General features: G+C 38.1%; 1 protein-coding gene across 1 annotated transcript in view; it reads right to left on the bottom strand.

The window, feature by feature from the left end:
* The window catches only part of MOCOS (molybdenum cofactor sulfurase), a 232,778-nt gene that overhangs the window by 196,338 nt on the left and 16,677 nt on the right, over nucleotides 1-19,763 (bottom strand). Inside the window, exons 2-3 of the mRNA XM_055799822.1 lie at nucleotides 10,824-10,913; nucleotides 8,068-8,134 (exon numbers count right to left, since the gene is read on the bottom strand). Of these exons, the coding sequence (XP_055655797.1) occupies nucleotides 8,068-8,134; nucleotides 10,824-10,913 (157 nt within the window). The remainder of the gene's footprint in view (nucleotides 1-8,067; nucleotides 8,135-10,823; nucleotides 10,914-19,763) is intronic.

Genomic DNA, 19,763 nt, shown 5'->3' with positions numbered 1-19,763 from the left:
TTTTTCCTCCACTCGTTTTCAGTACCAACCAGTTTATGGACCACATTATCATTTTTAGCCTAGCATGAAATTTCAGAACAAAAACAAAGAAGAAAACTCATCTTCTAATCATCTTCTAACAAATTTATTACATTCTAGAAGAATCTCCACAAAGATGTGCTTTCTTTCATCCTGGAAATCCATTGTCTGTAGGTTTCCTCTGTTCATCTGAAACAGCCATGACATTTCATTAGTTTTACAATACTTTTTGCCTTCTCCTAGCACTCAGAATATTTGACCAGGTCACATGCCATCTAAAGAATCGTTTATTCTATCTCAACTACCATACTCTTGATTGCCATACTGCAGGACTTATTCTGTTTTGGCTACACATTTCAGAAAGATTAAGGCAATCCAGAAGAAACCCAGAGGCAGAAGCAATGAGATTGGGGTGGGGGATGAAAAGTAGATCTTGGAATTAGAATCTGGTCTTGTTCAACTTATGTAAACAGGAGAATGGTACAGGTCTCCTCCACATAAATGCATCAGAAGGGGTTATTGCTAGAAAAGACAAAAAAAGCCTATAGGCAACTGAAAAATTTGGTGCAGAAACAAAAAGGACACTGGCTTCTCATAAGCCAGCAGAAGAGTGTTTTCTAGCCCTCCCAGTGGGGAACGATCATCAATAGTAGATGAAAAGTGCCCTGTAAATAGCAGGAGATGAGACACAAAAACCCTGAAGGTCATGTGCATTCCCTTGAACCATACCAGGGATGTTTATGACCTGGTTCCCCTGAAACCTGGCAGCCTAAAACACTTACTGGGACCTCACAGTCTCACTTCACCCTTGCTTGGGCTAAGGTGGCCAGTTTGCACCATGTCATTACCCATTGCCAGTCACCACTGATCCTTCCACACTCCCTGTTCTCAGTTTCTTCTGCTCAACACTGCTTTGGGCTCTGCTTCCTCTAGTGTTTAACACGTCATCCGGGCAGCCTGGAAGCTGTGCAGCTGCCCTGCTTTCTGCCACAGAGAAATTCAAATTTTCAGCAGAGCAGCAATGACCCCAGTAATGAGCCATTATATATTTAAGGAACACAGTGATCTGGCCTCTGCCTGTAGCCAAGTGGGTTCTCAGTGCTGAAGGCAGAAAACAAGGCAACAACCACTAACAGACATGGGATATTAACTGAGAATTTCAGCAAGACAGCTGGTTACAGAGGGCAGCAAAACAGAAAAAAAAACCCCAACATTAGGACTACAGCATCTAGCGTGGGTGCTGTAATTACCCTGCTCATTAGACAGAGAGAAAGCTGAAGGCATGTGCCATTGTTTGGCAAAGCAGATGTGTTTGCTCTGTCTGTAAGACTGGATGAGCTACAGATAAGTCTGGAACAACGCATAAAAGCCAATGGCATTACAAGAAATGAGAAGGCAGCCGCAGTTACACTTGATGGAACAGGGATAGAAGATAATTCTCAGGCTACATCACAACTCAGAGAAAAAAAAAGTAATGAAATCACTCAAACACTTCAGTCACCTGCCCCCCAAAGGTACCACTGCTTGCAGATCGTACCTGTTTCTGGAGAATAAATGATGGAAGTTCCTGAATACATCACTATATTCAGGAGATTAGAAGTTTACCAGTAGTTTAGAAAAATATATATATATTCAGAATGTAAATAATATGCCATGAACTAGCTAGCCCCTGTTCATAATGACAAAAAATTACAAACACTAATAGCTATTCACATGGGTGGACTTTATTGTAAAACCATTTCAGCAGATACCCATGTTTGAAGTGCTAAAAATCAAGACAGGATCATGAAGTGTGTGCAACAAAAACAGTACCAAAGAGCTGAGGAAACAGAGCAGTAAGTAGAGTCAGAATTAACATGCTTGTGGACAGGGGAAAAAGACTCATAATGTAAATTATTATTGTTTAAGGACTCAAGTCTGCTCGTTAGAACTGCAGTAAGGTGATTAGCAAATATAGGGATGACTGCAAAAAGCTCTGCTTTTCAGCAGAAGTGAAACCAGGAATTTCAGATTCATTGAGACAGAGATGGCACCAGGGAAGTCCTTGGGAATGCTGTAGTGTCTCTTCAACAGCTTAATTATAGCAACAAATGAAGTATTCAGATCGCTTTACAAATGAAATGAATATGATTCAAAATAGAGCTCAATACTGGGTTTTCTAACTTCACAGAAAGATTATTAGAGACTACTTAAAAAGGTGCAGTAATAAATTAACTCTGTGCTTCTAAAACATAGACAAATTCGTATTTAACAGGGCTATGATATTAAATATATCATAAGATATAAACAGCATAGGTTAAAATTTCATCAGTCATGTACTTCCCTGTAGAGGATCACTGAGTAAGTTTCAGATTAAAATGTCTGCAGTCTTCAAAAGAAATAGACATGAGAAAAAATTATCAGCTGAATTTTGGACAACATAACTCAGGATGGCATTCAAATTTTCTTGAGTTGAAGGAAATGGAGCACCTTTTCAACTCTACATAACTTACGCTGAGAAACAGAAAGTCAAAATAAAGTTGTCAAGCACAACAGGTGCACACAGGGGATGGAAGAAATTATTTTTTTGCTAAACATCCAGCCTTCCAAAAGCCTTATTTAAAATACAAATAATCATCTAGGCCAGTAATGAAGTTGTCAAATTCCCCTGGAGCTACCAAAGGAACTGCTAGTGTCCCAACAGCTAGACAGGTCTGTTACTACTCACTAAACAGCTAGGGCAACAAGTGTTAGCAGAAAAGTCACAGACTGGTGTCACACAATACTCTCTTTCTTAGGAAGCAACTGCAAATCCAGAAGAGGGTGGAACACTGCATTGCTTCTACAAGTATTGTACAGCCTAGTAAGGGAAAGAAATATAAACTATAAGACGAAAAGAAGGGAGAAATGGAATTTGCATTGGGGAAATTTCACTATTTTTATCAATGTATTTTGTTCCAATGGGAATATCTCATTCATCAGATCAAGTGTCCTCTCACAGGCATCCCTGTGGACATAGAGGCCACCAGGCCTCTGCCAAAAAAGCAGCTGAGGAGGCAGCAAGGCTGTGGGCATTCAAAATCATGAACTAACATGGTGGCCTGAATCCAAATAAACCTGTACCACTCTCCCTACTGTGAACGTTATTTAGAGAGCAATGGCACAGCAAGATCACTTTTAAACTTATTCTCCCTTGCTTCTTTGTCACAGCCACATTATAAAACCAGATTCCTGAGGGGTTTTTTTCTGAATTGGGAAGGAAAAAAATCAAAAGTCATACCCACCCTTTTTCAGAGTTCTTTGCAAAACACCCTATAACTACTCATACAAATTAAACTCAGAATTGCCCAGGAGCAGTTCATCCTTTGTGTTCATAAACTAGCAATCTTCACCTCCAGATTTTGATTTATTTTACTGAAATATTTATTTATTTCAATAGACGAAGCATTCCAGATTTGGCTGTCTTTGCAACAAAGATTACTTAAAGAGCATGACCATGAACATACAAATTTTATTTACTGCAATCTCTTCATACAAACCATAAAATATAAAGCTGACTATCAGAAAAGTAACAGACAGTATTAGCAAAATCCTTTCTAAAGCTTCAGTTTATCAAGTTAATGGTTAATGAATGTATTAAAACTGAGAAGAAAGTCCAGGAGCAAAGTTCCAAAGTAAACCAGACTAATTTCATTGGTTCTTAAAACAGTCTCCTAACTCATTCAAAAATAACAGTACTGTTACGCTGTCCAGAAGCTTTTCACTACCCTGCAGAGGACTGCAAAGAGTAAAGCCACCAAAATTAATTGAGTGACTCACAGAAACAACTGTTTGTAAAATTGAGTCCTTTGTCTGCATTTTAAGTTTACTATCCATCCCGCTAGCTTTTTTTTTTAGTGCTAAGAAGAAAAAAAAATAGGTTCCCACAGCTGCATAAAAGGCTAGGTATGGCCAAGGAGAAAATAAGAAGCATCTGCACCAAAGCCGTTGCTCTGTTGTTACTCAGCATATAATAGAGCACGGTCAGGATATCAGCCAGCTCACTGTGGGCACACTAGAATTGTTTCATTGCAAGCCTACGTAAAATAATTTCATGAACCATGAGGAAAAAGATCACCCCTCTTGCCTATTATCAAGCTCTTAAAAAAAAACCCCAACATAATTATCTATCATAATTATCTTCTAATGTTTCTCCCATTTGCCATATACAGAGTCACCCCAGTGAGCACTGTCTCCTTTTGCTAGACTTCACTGACTGGTATTTCAGACTTGCCCTTCTGAGCAGCAGGATCAGGAAAAGCAGCATTTGCAAATGGTGCTATAAAACAAGCATGCAAAAGAGCTGAACCATCCTAGTTTCGAAACAAGATTTTCAAGTTGATAGGTACCATTAAGGAGAAGAGGATGCAGTGTTCAGATGTCACTCATCGCTACAATCTCCCATCGATGACCTTTGCAAAGGACAAATCAATACTAAGCAGATACTGTATCTACTATTTCTTACTGTGTAGGAAAGGTCAACCAATTTTCATGTATGTATCAGCTCTAACATTACTTTTTCAGACACAGAACTGCTTAAAACCTGAGAATAAAGAAAAAATTCTTATCTTGTACATAGCACTATTTCAGAACATGATAATTATAAAAGAAGACTTGGAATGGAAACTTATTTCATAAGCAAGGTACGATGCTTATAGAAGGAACGCAAAGCTCTATCTTGCTATCAAGAAATGTTCTCTACAAATACAACGTAAATTAAATTATAAACAGCATTTATAAGAATGCTTCCTTAGCAAAATACAGTACCACCTATGTGTTTCACCACAGAAGCAAACATTTTTAAAAAAATACTAAGCTATTTACATTCATTTTGTGCACGCCTGCTACACTTTTTTTCATTCGTTTGCTCAGGCCACAGAGATTATTCTCCTCTTATAGTTCACTTAGATGGCATATTTTGAGAGAGGCCTTTATGGAAATACACATTTTGGTTCTATATTTAAACATGATCCCATTTAGCTCAGCGCCAAATCCTTTTAGCTTCAGTGAGAAAATTCTGTAATATATATGTTGCCACAGTCTAGGAGATGCCTGGTGCTGAAATCTTAGCTGAAATTTCTTGCTTTTTTACTGTATATTTGAATTCCCAAATATGCTTAAGTTTAACATTTTATAGAACCTGAAAGTTCAAGGATGAACATCAAAACTCTATTAAATTCAACAACACTGTGTTTAAATGAAAATGTATCCTTCTGTATATCTTAAACACACCAAAAACGTAAACAACACCAAAACTTCAGTCTGGGTCTGGTTAGAAAACACTGCTGCTCTATTTGATATTGGAAGTGTAAGAGCTACAAGGACAATGTTTTAAAATATTCAGAAAGCTAGTATTTTAAAATGCTTGTATATGGGAAAAGCGTTATTTAATACTCAATGTAATGAATTTCTGAGTTGCATTATCTGCAGCATCAAAAGGAGATACTGCACTCATGTTCTTTAGCTGTATGGAAGTGGAGCAATGACATTTCCATACATCTGTAAGCAAAATCACAAAAAAAGATCTATGATTTCTTGATGCATACATTTAATACATTTTGGTAAGGTTTATTACAGTTCTTGCTTTCTCTTCTCAGCATTACTCATGGTTAATGTGGGGATACACACAATGTTAAAAATACCTCAGCAATTCATTTCAAGTAAAGAGAAGCAACGTTTTTAAGATTCAAATAGTTATTTTTACTCTTACTGTGTTTGAGTCGGTCAAGGTAAGACGTTTTGATTATTGTAATTTTGTAAATCATAGAAAACCTCCATTGACTTAAATATTTAATCATTTGTTACTTTCTTGCAAATCTATGTTCTAAGAATGGTTTCTGTCTGACAAACAAATATGAAGGCAAAACCAAGTCATACAGCTTTGTACTGTGGAACAGTGTACATTGCCATTTTAGAAAGGTCTATTCTGGTGCTGCTATCACCAATATTGACAAATATAAATTAAGCTTTTTGTTTGTTTTTAATTACTTGTTTGTGTCATCTCATCAGAAAATCAAATGTTGTTTGTTTGGGGTTTTTTTAATCATATTGTCTTGGAGCCAAACACTGAAAAAAAGCCATACTTCTAGCTGCAGCCATGTGCCACAAGCAGAATTATATCCTTTCACTGAGGAAATCCAGTCTATGACCTGTGACGCACGACAGAGCTGCCTGTCTCCCTTTCTTGTCATATTGCTTATTCTGATTAGCTGCAATGGCATGGTAGTATAGATTTTAACATACTTTTATTGCCTTTCAGGTAGCTGACTTACTGACTGGTTTTGGGGCACTTTCTTCCTGAATTTTTATGACTATGCCTCTTTAATGATTATGCTTTTTAAAATTTTATTGGAGAATAATGGCTGAATTTCTGTAGGGATAGATGACAAATTCTTTTAGGTAAAATACTGAAAAAGTTCACTTGGATGCAGAGGTTTGCGTTTTTTTTCCAAAAAGAAAAAAAACACCTAATCCTCAACCCAAAACCCAATACAAAAACTGGTATGATCCTTGGCATTTCGTATCCTGCTCTTATAAAACTCTCACGCTTTTTTAAAGCACGATCCAAAATAAAACAGACTGAAGATATCAGCTCTTTTAAAGTAATCTATATGGTACACAGTGAAAGTCTATTTCCTTACTCCCTAACAATGAAGAACACAGAGTACAATAGTAGTTATTCTAGAAACAGCTACACTTTCTACTGTGCCTTCATAAGAAGAATGGCGAAATGGCAACATTGAAATATCACCAAGAGTAAATGGAAACCAGAATGCTAACACTGAATGTGAGCACACAGGTATGCTCAGGAGACTCTGCAGGGCTGTGGTATTGCTGTACCTGGCTATAAGTGTCTGCTTTTGGAAACAGCTATTCCTCATAGATTGTCTCTTTCATTTCATTTGGTCCTGCATTAACAGGTTGTCAACCTGCACAGCATAAGAGACAGTTGTGGAAGAAGCAAAATTAAATACTTTCTCCAGAAAGCTGTTGGCAAGGTGGAGTGGGGTGGCAACAGGTTATAGCCAGTAGCATCTTCCAGCTAGAAATCTTGGTTTTTCACACCCTTATAAAAGCAGCAGAAAGATGTAAGGTAGATTTTCTTCATTACAGCTATGAACATTACAATACTATACTTCCATTACTATTGACCTGAATTCTGTGGCATGTTTCGGAGAAATCTTTGCTTTTAAGGAAGATGATAAAACAAAGAGGAATCCAGGACAATTCTTTTCTTGCACAAAGAGTGCCTTTAGGCAGGTAAATAAACTCATAGCATACATATATTTCAATAAAGACATATTTTATAAAATATTAAGAGTTACCTAAAACAACCCCCTAAAACTAATAATGAAGTACCTAAGTTGTATATTTCTTCATGGTGCAAACTAATGGCAAGAAGTGTGCTTTCAGCACACTGTATCCTCAACTTTCAGGGGGATTCCTTATTTAGAGATTCAGTTCACTTTCTTGCCTGTACCCAGAAGCCCCAGCACTCTATTTTACCTCTTCTTTTTCTTTTTTGCTCTTAAAAATTACACTAAAACTACTTTAAAAGGTATTTTATTACTCCAACAGAAGTAAGTACCTGCTGTAAAACAAGGTACATATTCCCATAAGCTTTTTATACATTCTCACAAGCCATTATGCCCCATTTAATTTCATTTGAATTTTAACCATGTCCTTACACTTAGTTCCACCTTAGTATCTTACCACACCATCTTACTAATAATCACTTTTGAGATTCCAAGTTCTGTAATTTAATTAAAACTGTGGACTAATATTACAACACTAATTTAACTACAGGACTTTGAGAATTGGTGCATCTTGGAGAAAAAAGAACTGACTTTGCCGAATACTTGACTGTCCCAAGTACCTTGTGTTTTAAAAGTGATGTCATTTTCTTTAGATCTAATGACAGATGACCTTCAGAAAATGACATCACATCAAAGTCATCAAAACAGCACAGGCCTAATAAAAATGAAAACTATTAAGTGCATCATACAACATCTGAAAGAAAGATTATTCTACCTGTATCGGACATGCTCGATTGTGTCATATGTCAACTTGCTGCTGATATTCTGACTATGAGGGTTGCCTAGGAGACAACAGAGATACTGAAGTTAATAATTATTCATAATTTTCCTATTAATTTTTTCTTTTAGGAAAGTATTACACCAAGCCAGCTTGAAAAGATGACAAAGAAAGATTTAACGTATACTTCACAGAATATGCTTCACAGAGCTATGCTCTGAAGTTCCTTAGAAAAGTTAGTCAAGAGAAGGGACACGCAGCAGAAGAAAGCAATTATGGCAGACCCTGAAACGTCAGCTGGATCATTTACTCTTACTAATACTTAGGCAGTTCCCTTAAAAAGAAAAAGCAACTGCATATGCACAAACATATTAGGAAGAACTACAGACAGAATGCACATTCACAAAAATATTCGCGCACTAGCTGAGAAGCGATTTAGAAGAGACAGCATCTGGAGATGATAGACATTCATGATTGGAAACCAGGACTAACTCTGGTTTTTTAGTGTCTGAAATTCAAATAGCTCATGAAAATATAAATTTTATTACAAAATAAGTAGCCACCTTAGCACAGCTCAGCACAAGCATGCATTAACAATTAAGACAGCACATAAAGAAGGGCATGAATTTATCTTCTTGAGCAAAAATGACTACAGCAGTATCCACACAGGCACAACACACTTTCCTATTAGTAAATGCTTAAAGAACATGCCTACAGAGTTTGGAAAGAAAACAAGAAAAAAATTGCTAATTAATACATTTTTTTTTCACTAGGCTGCAACATTAGCTACTCTCTTCTTAAAATTTCAAAATCACCCTGCTGAAAGTTACTGAGTGAGGTGTTGAAAAGAATATTGAATTTAGAGTTCAAACCCAAGACTAATACTTGGATTTTTCATCCCTGATGTTGCATTTCTGTAATTTCCAATTCAAATACTCTCAATTTAGAAGTGAGAATTACTCTTACTTACACTGCTTTCCCTCATTTACACATGCAACAGCTAAACTGCAGTTCTTTCGGCCTGTGTATTATCACCAAGAAAATAAAAAAAGTTGTAAGTCAAACTCCCTCTTCACTCACATCTGTATCTGTTAAATGAACTCTTTTTATATAACAGTTACTGCCCTCAGAGTATCAGAGATGTAAATGAAAAAAAGGAGATTTGACCATACTAGAGCTCTGGTTATCATTTTAGACGAAAGCAGTAGTAAAAAAGATACAATTTGTTCTCCCACACCATTATAGGCACTATGCAAATCTGCTCCAGACTGGCAGCACTACTATTTCTATTCGCAAGCGCTCAACTGATTAAAAAACTAAATTTTTTTCTGCCACAGATGGTACTTATAATAAGGGTTGAGCCCAATGTTGTTTGAAATAACTAAGATCAGAGTGCATATATTTCACTCTACAATGGCTACAGTGACAGAACATTAATTTTAATATCCCTGACATGCACTTGAATAGGAGATTTTGAATGTAATCAAATCAATGTATCTTGTTATAACAGCAAAGAAACCTATACCTATCACAAATAACATCTATTTTGTAGAGGAACTCAAATTCACATTCTGGATCCTGGCTTCACCAGCATTCAGGAAAAAAGAGAAGGGGAAATGACATGTACAATGGCACATTAAAAATGAAAACTACCCAGGACTCTCAAGTGGCTCACCCAAGTGATAAGCACAAGTGTGCCAGGGCTTGAGTGAACAGTTTTCTTTCAAAGCAGTGGTACCAAGTTCCCAAGCGAGGAATCACTTTGCTCTATGATCAGGGAGCACAAGAAAGGCACAAACTAGCAAAAAGGACACAAAGCCCACAAATAGTAACACACAATAAGAAATTTTGATTACTTCAGTGGGACTACTCACAGCATATATAGATCACACTACAGTATATTTTTTTTTCTGGTTGAGCATGAATCAGTAATATAACTTGTCTCACACAAAACCAATATTTCATAAAAAATGGATGTTGCTGCCTTTGTATAAAATTGCATTCAGTGTGTGGTTCTCAGCTAGATAATAATGTTGGAAAGAGATGAAAGGTTTAAGTAGAGGATCTTGGGACAAAATACTTAGAGGTGGTGCTGAAGTGCCCACATCAACAGCTGCAATAGCTACATCTCCACCCAAATATTGCATAATTCTGTAGCTACTTTTACTCACATTCTTATGCACAAGATTGCTTTGGTAATACACATCCTTTTTTCTGAGTGGGCATCTAAGTCTAATCATCTGGGAGAGGTACAGTACCTATTCCCTGCCTAAATTAACTTGAGATTTTGGAGCTAAGCTTTCTTCTAAATAAAATTAATATACCAAGCCACAGTATAAGCTTCCTGTAATGACTCTCACTGAGGAGAGCGGTTCTGGATTCTGGTCCTTGCATATGAAATTATATATGTGTGGAGGGGGAAAAAAACCACCAAAAACCACTGAACAAACAGTGCTCAGCGTTCCATTGTATTTGTTTATCCCCAGCATGATGCCCTAACCCCTGGACAACAGTCATGCTCCCTTTGATTTTTCTTCTTCACCAACACAGACACGTCCATGGCCACCAAAGAACAAAGCCAGGGGTGGCACAAATGGGCTATGACTCCTTTGCAAAATCACTGGTCTTCCAACTACTTAATAGCAGTGTTAAAAAACTCACAGAAGTACTCTTCCAGCAACTCGAGAGACACAGTTTTGATCTATTTAGATGGAAACTTGAGATGGCTAACAGGAACTCTGTTTTGTGCTTACCATAAATGTTGTTTCTGAGGTCATCAGTAAAAGCTTTAAGTAGACTCTCTGGGAAAAGTGCTGAACCGGCATGGTCAAGGTAAGTAATCCCTAAAATAAAGATAAAATTACTAGATTTATTTTTTAAAATATTTAATTCCATTTTCTCCCACAGATTACATTGTGAAGTACACCATTCAAAAACCCCTAATGCACTGCACCACACAAAAAATCAAGTTCCCTAAATTCCTGGGGTATGATATTTCTCTGCCCGACTTAGAGGTCTCTACAGCTCTTGAAAAACATTTCTCAAATATGTTCCAATAGTCAGGCAATACTCACAGCAAGGCATCTCTCACTCACTAGTGGGCAAAAAAAGGTTACAATAAAAGCCCAACATTGTGATTGCATCTTTATAATTTTTAATTAAAACCAAGTATTTTAAGAGGTCCTTCCTTTCATGTTTAGATTACACATTCTTTGGAAGAAAAAAATCTTTTTGTTCTGCCCGTACAAGACTGAGCAAGCTGATCTCTTCAGCCACAATACCCTGTTACTCCTAGGCACTACTTATTATGAAAAGTACTACTACCACAATGGTAATTATTATTAATAGCAACAACAATAGTAGTGTTGCATCCTTGCTGACAGATGAAGCAATGCTCTCAAGAACTGACAAGGCCTAAATCATGCTTGAAGCTCAAAGACAGGACTAGTTTAAGTTTTAATGTATTTAAATATTTCTTGCCACTCTGCTGCACTTAACATTCAATTCATTTTTAAAATCTCCTTTTATATTATTAAGCTATTGCAAAACTTTTAAATAAAATGCTTATTGGAGATGAAGGCTTTTTCATGTTTGGTTATTTTAGATTTCTTAATCTTTAGTAATTATTCTTCTATTTCTCCAGTGTGTTTCATGCCCTTTATTAGTTTTTTTCATTTCACTTACCTTAAGTATTTCAACCTATTTCAAATTTTAATAATGATGAATATGATTAAGATTAGAATTTATTAAGTATTTTAAAGGCCTTCCCTTTCCAGAGGGATTTAAAACTAAGTTAAGCTTTAAATGAGAAGCCTTGACACTTGGAAATACATATTACTATGTATTAGGTTGCTGTCGCAGTGATTCAGCGGGTAAAGATGTGAGGCAGTGCTAATGATAAAATCAGTCTGGACACCCATCCCTTCTCTTATTTTCAAAGAGAAAAGCCCTCCTGTACCTTAAGATTTCCCCAATTACAGTGGCTAACATAAACAGAATTTGTAATGATGGCTTGAAGTTAATAAAGTATTTTGAGGTGCTCTGTGGGGTGGAGCATAGATAAAATCTGGATTGATTTATTAGACGTACAGAGTTCTTAGATTTTTTATTTTTTTTTAATCCTAGAAAGATTCTCCCAAACAGTAAGCAGTGGCACCTACAAGTACACGGGGGACATGATGCACGGGGGGGGGGGGGGGGGGGGGGGGGGGGGGGAGCGTTGTGCCCAGCCCAGTTTCTGACAGGGGGAGGTGACAGCTGCTCGCTGGTGCCTGAAATGCAGGGGGTTTGGAGGGAGCGAGGCATGCTGCAACAGGGCGGGAGACAGCCAACCCCTGCCAGCAAGGGGACACCAGCAAGGGGATGCCACCAGCAAGGGGACAGCAGCTTCACCTCTGGCAGGCCATACGCGCACCATGGCCACCCCGAGACCAAGGCCTGCTGCGCGGCCCACGGCTTGGCGCCAGACACCTCTGCCCTGAGGTGGAGCTGAAGCAGGGAGGGACAGCCACAGCCACCGCCACCGGGGGCCCAGCACGATGGCAGCGGCCAGGGCTGTAACAACGCACTGTCACGGGCTACAGCTCTGCGAAAACAGCTAGAGTGGAGGAAGGGAAGAGGCAGCCCTGTGCAAGAAACAGGGGGGAAGGACTGCTGTCCTGGAGGCAACCAACCCCGGCCAATAATCTTTCTCAACAAAGCTCACACACAGACGCTATTTGGCTCGTTAGATCTTATGGGCACCACAAGCACAACCTAGTGATGCTCCTCTGGAGGCAGACAGCCGCTGGGTTTGGACTTCCGGCCAGAAGGCGGTTGACAGCACTGGGGTGATAATGTAGCCATACAGCACAGGCACAAACCAGGCAACTAGCTAAGGCTCCCCAGACACCAACCACCCGCTGACAAGGGCACAGGAACTTTCCATCCAGACCAACGCTCCTGTGAGGCAAAGTGGGACTGAAAGATCTCTAGGTAAAGGCCCCATAAGTGGTTTTTCGAATTTGATTCATTACGTAGCTCATTAAGAAGGCCAAGCTTGCAGTTCTGTGAAACAGAGGCAAAACCACCAGCCGGTCATTTTTAAAATTCCTCCTCCAGATACATCACTTTGAAAATGTGCGAGGACATTTGGCTGAGGAAGGAAAAAATTATTAATTCTTAAACTTTTATTTTATCTTTAATGCTGTTGTTTAATTGAAAACAGAGAACAGCATTGAATACTCTCTCTCCACTGCCCAAAAAAAGAAATCCGTTCTCTCATCATTTGAGTCTGCGCTGAAGCAAATATCTTTATTGCTATTGCACTTTTATGCTGTAGTTTTTCCCCTCCTGTCTTACTGCAAAAAAACCTGTATTTTTAAAGGAAAGAAAAAAATGTGGTATTTGCATAACACTAGCAAAGGAAAGAACATGAATAACTTTCATTGTGCTTTTCCTCTGGTTTAATAACATTTGCTTCTTTAACTTTATTGAACGCACATTAACCAAAGAGATTTCTCAGTATATACAGAATAATACAGATCCCCTCGTTTCGCTGTGGTATTTACTATATAGGCTGTCAGCACTACGGAATTATACTGTTTACGGGAAGTAACAGAAGAAAGGAAATATAATATGATCAACCAAAAGAAAATTAAAATTTAATACCCATCAGGACATGGTTTCATTGCTCAGGGAAAATGTAAAATTAACTTTTAGTTTAATTTACATACCATTATGTTTGGAATGTGTAACTGACTTCATTGATCTAATAATATACCAACTATTTGATAAAATCACATTTCAGAAGTAGGTTTTTTTACAGGAGTATCAAAAACCATTCAACGTGTCGGCATTAGTTATGGAAAATTATTCAGCCAGTGTATTGGTTCATAAGCTGTAATATTCATATGCTAATATACTTGCAGATTAATTTTACATGGGGTACTCTTTGGGAACCAATGGGGGCCAGTCTGTCCTGCTGAAGAAAGCCCTGGCCCAGCTCTCTGTTCTTCTGTGCTACAATTCACCTCTTAATAAAGCATCCGCCATCTCTGTATGCCTGCCTTGGCTCTTTGTAAAACTTCATGAGTGCATGAGCACATACAGCCTCAGAAATGCCACGGGACCATTCAATTTAACCAAACATTTCTATCGCTTAAATGAAAAAAAACTGATAAAGATAATTTAATTTGAGCATTTTAAAATTAGAGTTTAAGACTAGGTGAGAACACTCAGCTGTACATAATCTGACTGCCTGCAAAACACACAAGGCAAAAAGAAACTACCCAGATTAATCTTTTGGAGTCAAAACACCAGCTTCTGAGAAAAGCACACCTTCCTAAAAGGTGACTCCACCTGACCTTGAAGAAATTTAAAGGCATCATTTGATGAACTGAAAGTAAAACAACGCGGTTATGTCTTTACTCAATCTCTTGGTATGTATTAAGCTATATAAATGCCTGCCACCCACAGGATGGGCTAGAGAAGAGAGGCAGCACAGAGACCATGGAGGCACTCCCTACAATGGCCTGGTGGCACATGGAGGGTAAGCTTTCTCCTTCTTCATATCTCATCTGTAAACTCATGCCTGGTCACCCAGCTCCTATCTGACTAAATTATTGCTACTTTGGTATTACGTAATCTGCTGTTTTAATTCCTGAGGTTGTTCCTGGTGCTACACATTTATGAATTTTGACTGAGTATCACTTCCAAAAATAACCAGTTTACCTACATTCCATATGGCTGCTGCATGTCCGCCTCCTTAACCTTTTGCCATCCTGTGATCCTATCACAATCAGCAAAACATGCCAGCCTGCGCTATGGCTTCACAGATTGTTTCTCATACCCCCAGCACTTCAAAATCCCAGCACTCCAGCTGATTACAGGCTGCCAGTTACATTACCAAAAGTTTCATAATGAAGAATGAAATGAGTAGTTACAAGACAACAACTACACAGAATCATGAATTTTGTTTGGCAGATACAAATGCAATTCAGTATGATTATATGCAAAATACTACTTCGAAGTAGATACAGCCAATGCCCCCAGGAAAGAGTGTATCTTAAGTACAGCAATATTAACAAAACCAGTATGAAATAGATTATATGAAAACAAGCTGAAGGCAAAAGAAAGCATTTTCTGTCCAAAGATAAATATGAGAGATTTTCATAAACCCGAACAAAAGCTAATGACAAAATAGGAAGGAGAGGACCCTACAGAAGTTGTAGACAAGCATGATATCATTTAGAGTCAGTGAGATTTTAACAGGTAGCATTACATCAGGTTATTTTAGTCATCTAAGTCAGATGCCCTTTAGAGGCAGCTCCCCCTTTCCACTGACTGCATGAGAACTTAGTCATCCCTCTGGGATGCTCCTACATTAAATGTCAAAAGTACCTTTAACTATGTAATACATATAACCTTTACAAAAAGTGCCTGAAATCTCACAATGACACAGGACATGATATGCCCACACACTGTATAGACAGGTAATGATCCTGGTTCTTCAAAACCGTTAATGAATTACATTAAAAGAAAAAAAAAAGAAGGAAAAAACTGAAGCAAACAAACCCAAGAAAAACATCCTACTATTATGGCTTGAGATTTGTTTTTGCTGGATATTTTCTTGATTAAACATTTAGTGAATATTGTTATCTGTACGTTCAGTTCCCGTTTGGTATTGATCTAGACAAAGGCTATCAAAACCAGATTATGTTTTCTGAATAACAGCATGCCTCTCACCTAAACACTCCTGCTCTGCTAGACCAGGTGATGTTTTGTTTCCCTTGCTTGGGGCCAAGGAGCTCTTCAAAAGACCACAAAAGCATAGCATTTGATGGACAAAGCCACAGATGCCCAAAGACTGAATAGTTACCATGCAGTCGAAGGAGACACTGTTCTTCAGCATGCTTTAATTGCTACAAGCTCAGTGAAGGAATGTAGCAGTCAGCCCACGGCCATGGGGCATGTTCCCCTTCCCACTGCCAGTCCATCAAGTTCATCAATTTGAGTAACCACAGCTTGACATGGCTGCCAAATGCTGATCCACGCTGGACTACGAGCAACCTGAATAATGGTATCAATATTTTAAAGGCTGCTAACAAGTTCCTGAGTTTTGTGGGAAACTGGTGTTTAATTAATGTATTTTAGTGTTTGACTTGATGGACTGATTACAGAACGCAAAGCATGAAATGTGCTATTAAATTTATCTGTAATAAGTTCCCATTATTTTTTCCATGTGCTATTGGCTTGCATTATTGCTCTCACTGCATTATTACCTACAGCAAAGCAGACAGAACATTAAAACAGTTTACAGTCAATACCATACACCTTCTTTTCTTACTGTACTCCTCAGCAGGGACCATACCAACTCCACAAAAGCTGTTTAGGCAGCTAGGGTTATTCAAGTAAGCACTGGCACTATTCTGTACATGAGCCCCTACTTGCAGCTTATACTTCACAGCTTGCTGGTATTGCGGTCTGTGTGAGCGCAAAAGAAAGCAGTTTTCACATTTATTAAGAAGCCACATCCAACCCTATGAAATATATCTTTCACAGCTACAGAAGAAAAAAATACATGCCATCAAATTTCATCATTTGGCAGCTCCCATGCTAAATGAGACCACGGTAAAGGGATCAATCAGCACTCACCTTCGTCCCTTTGGCCTGTCTGTAAGACACAGCTTTATTCAGTGCTCACTTTTTGCCCACTGGGACATGATTAAATATCGACTGCAGTCAGTGATATTATTTCCACAGACACCTTTAATGGGTTGTGTGAGACCAGCTGAAGCCTTACTTGTGGGCGTGAATCAGAGGTACCTCAGCTACATGCGAATAACATCCTGCAGCCTACCATCTCGTCACCTTTGGATGAAATATAAATCACAAGTGATTCATACCTAATGCAAGTCTTCAAACTGTAACTTACCCAAACTGAAACTAGCTTTCACACCTCTCTATGAAGATACTACTATCTTTAACTCTTCTTTTTTTTCCCTTTCTCTCTGATGCAATTGATTGAATAAAAGAAGAGTTGAAAGAGAACATATTCCCCGTTCTTCTGTTACTGGAAAATGCTTTTGCTGGTTTTGCTGAAATTTTCACAGAAACATTCACTTTTGTGTAGGAAAGGCATACAGAATTTCCACTGGAGATGAAAACACAATGGTAAAAAGCAATGTTTAAGGAATCTTACTAATAATTATTTATAACAGCTGCCATTAGCTAAACATTCTAGTAGCATTTTCCTGCTTTACTTTTCTTCTGAATCTTCCCCTAAAACAGGGGAAGCCACAGGCTTACAACAAAATGCCAAGGCATTTGAAACTGACTTTTCTAGTTAGTTCTATTTCTTGCTTTGTGACCTGAATTAATCAGATTCATACAAAATCTAGGACAAATTAGTGACTCTAAATTTTCCCTGCAAAATGTATCAAAATGAAATGTGCAGTGCTATATATAAAGCCTTTGAAATTGTTTTATGGATTTCCAAAAACACTTATAAGAAGACAAACTAAGTTGAAAATAACAGAAAAACAAAGAGCAACCTTTTCTCCCTTTTCCCTTAAAACTCTTTTCATTACATAGAAACACTCAAATCACTATGAGCATCTGGGAGCTAGAGCCTTGGCTTAAACATACAACCACAGCAACAATTAAACACTTTCATAAGAACTGGTAGATGCAATGAACCCTGAATGACAGACAGCAGAAATCAGTTATCCCAACGGTTGAGGGCCCTGCAGGGGTACTTCCCAGCCATCGTTTCTGCCCAGTGACAAGGGCACGTGCAACGTCGTTTGCCAAATGCAACAGTACCTCCCTCTGCTGGCGTTTTCTGGCAAGGAGAAGTGGTTGCTACTGCAAACCAGTAGTAAAGTTATTCTCCACTGGAAGTTCTTCACAAGAGGTTCCCCACAGACAATTATAGCCCTTGATTTATTTATACCACCCAGCAAACAGTCCATTGCCAGGAACAGATTGTGAAGATCAATTTCAGGGACACAAGAATAAGAGAAACCAAGTTTCCCTTCAGTATCCTTTTGGACTACCTTTCAGAGACAAACATGTAAAACCAAATAACCACGTTACCAAGAGGAACTGTACGTAAATTCGAAGAAATTACAAGTGTGAGGACTGTCGACCAGAACCCCACACTCATAAGATGAGAGGTCTGAGAAGATTCTCCTGGCCTATAGTGGTCAGTCCTTTGCTACAAAAGGTAACTACACTCATCAACCAAGCTGCTTCCATATGAAAAATAGGTAGGCTATTAGTCTGCCTTGCTCAAACCACAATACTGGTACAGAATTGCATCCTCCTATTAAGAAACTGTATCTTAAACCTCTGTATTTTTCCACAATCAGTGTATTCTCCTATCTCCCACGTCAGCATCGTTTTGCTTTAATACCTATCTCCACCCACTCAACTTCAACAAGTGTTTCTCCCTTGATGAGCCAGTAGTACCGATCCACTTGCCCTGGCTAAAAATGTCATCTTCCTTTATTTCTAATGCATAAAAAAACTGACAACCCATTCCAGTTCCAGTGGGACCTCGTCCAGCTGGAAGCCTCTGGGAGAGACAGGGGGGGTGGAGAGCATGAGGTGGGGGTGCAGAACCCACATTCTAGAAGAAGATCTCAGAATTTTGGAAAGCTAGAGTAATTTTGCCTAACTTTACTGGAAAAATACCTCCTTAGACCAATAAATCCATACCTCTTAGCTTACACTCCTGTTACGCCTTACCTGGTTTACACTCCTAATTGTTCTAGCAGTCAGAAAAAACAGCATTATTAAACCAGGAAGAGGTTTAATGCTTGAAAAGTCTATGTGTAATGTTTGAGCAAGATCTCCTGCATCTCCTTTTCACCAGTAAGCAGTCATCAACATAACTGAAATCACAAACAGGAGACAGCAATGATTTTTCAGTGTGCTTCCTCTAGTGCAAAAAAATGTGAAGTACAGGAGTTTCAGTGTCGCTTCTGAGTAACTATTTAAGATTTAATATAATGTATGGTGGGAACGTCATTTTAATAAGAAACAGAAATACTGAGATTTTATTAGGGAGATTGAAAGTATGTATGAAAAACTAGGTATAAGCTTTCCTAGTGTATATGTATTGGGTTAATCTAAACATTTTTCCATCATAAAATCTTTTGGCACCAATTCCCCACACAGCAAGCCAGTTTACCTTTTATAGTAATTTGATCCAAGCTGCTACCTCAAGTGAAACTATTCAACTATAAACAGACCAATCTAAATGATAAGATTATGCTCAATTGCTTTACCTTTACTGAAGTTCATAGACTGCATTAGATATACAGATGTCAATAATACAACTCATTAAATAAAATTAGTTCTTATTTGGAGATATATTTGATATGAGAATTATTTTGTAAATTTGTCAGGACTGTCGGTAATTTCCTAATAACGTCACAAAAAATGTAATATTTCAGTACAAAAAGCATCGCCTAATTAGAAAACAAGATTTTTCCCACTCAAAAAATAAACATCTAACAGGGACAAACAAGTTTCTATCACTAATTTAATAGGAATGTAATTATACATTGACATAATTTTTCCCTCAATACCTAATTGTATCTGGCATAAATTAGTTTCTACAGCCTACTTTTCATTTATTAGGGGTTTTCCCAAGTCTTCAAAGTCTTCAACAACCATTTCCAGGAATGTGCTAGGAATGAAAAAGT

This window comes from Falco peregrinus, chromosome 3, assembly GCF_023634155.1.
Source record: "Falco peregrinus isolate bFalPer1 chromosome 3, bFalPer1.pri, whole genome shotgun sequence".
NCBI lineage: Eukaryota > Metazoa > Chordata > Aves > Falconiformes > Falconidae > Falco > Falco peregrinus.
This window is presented reverse-complemented; position numbering and strand designations above follow the sequence as displayed.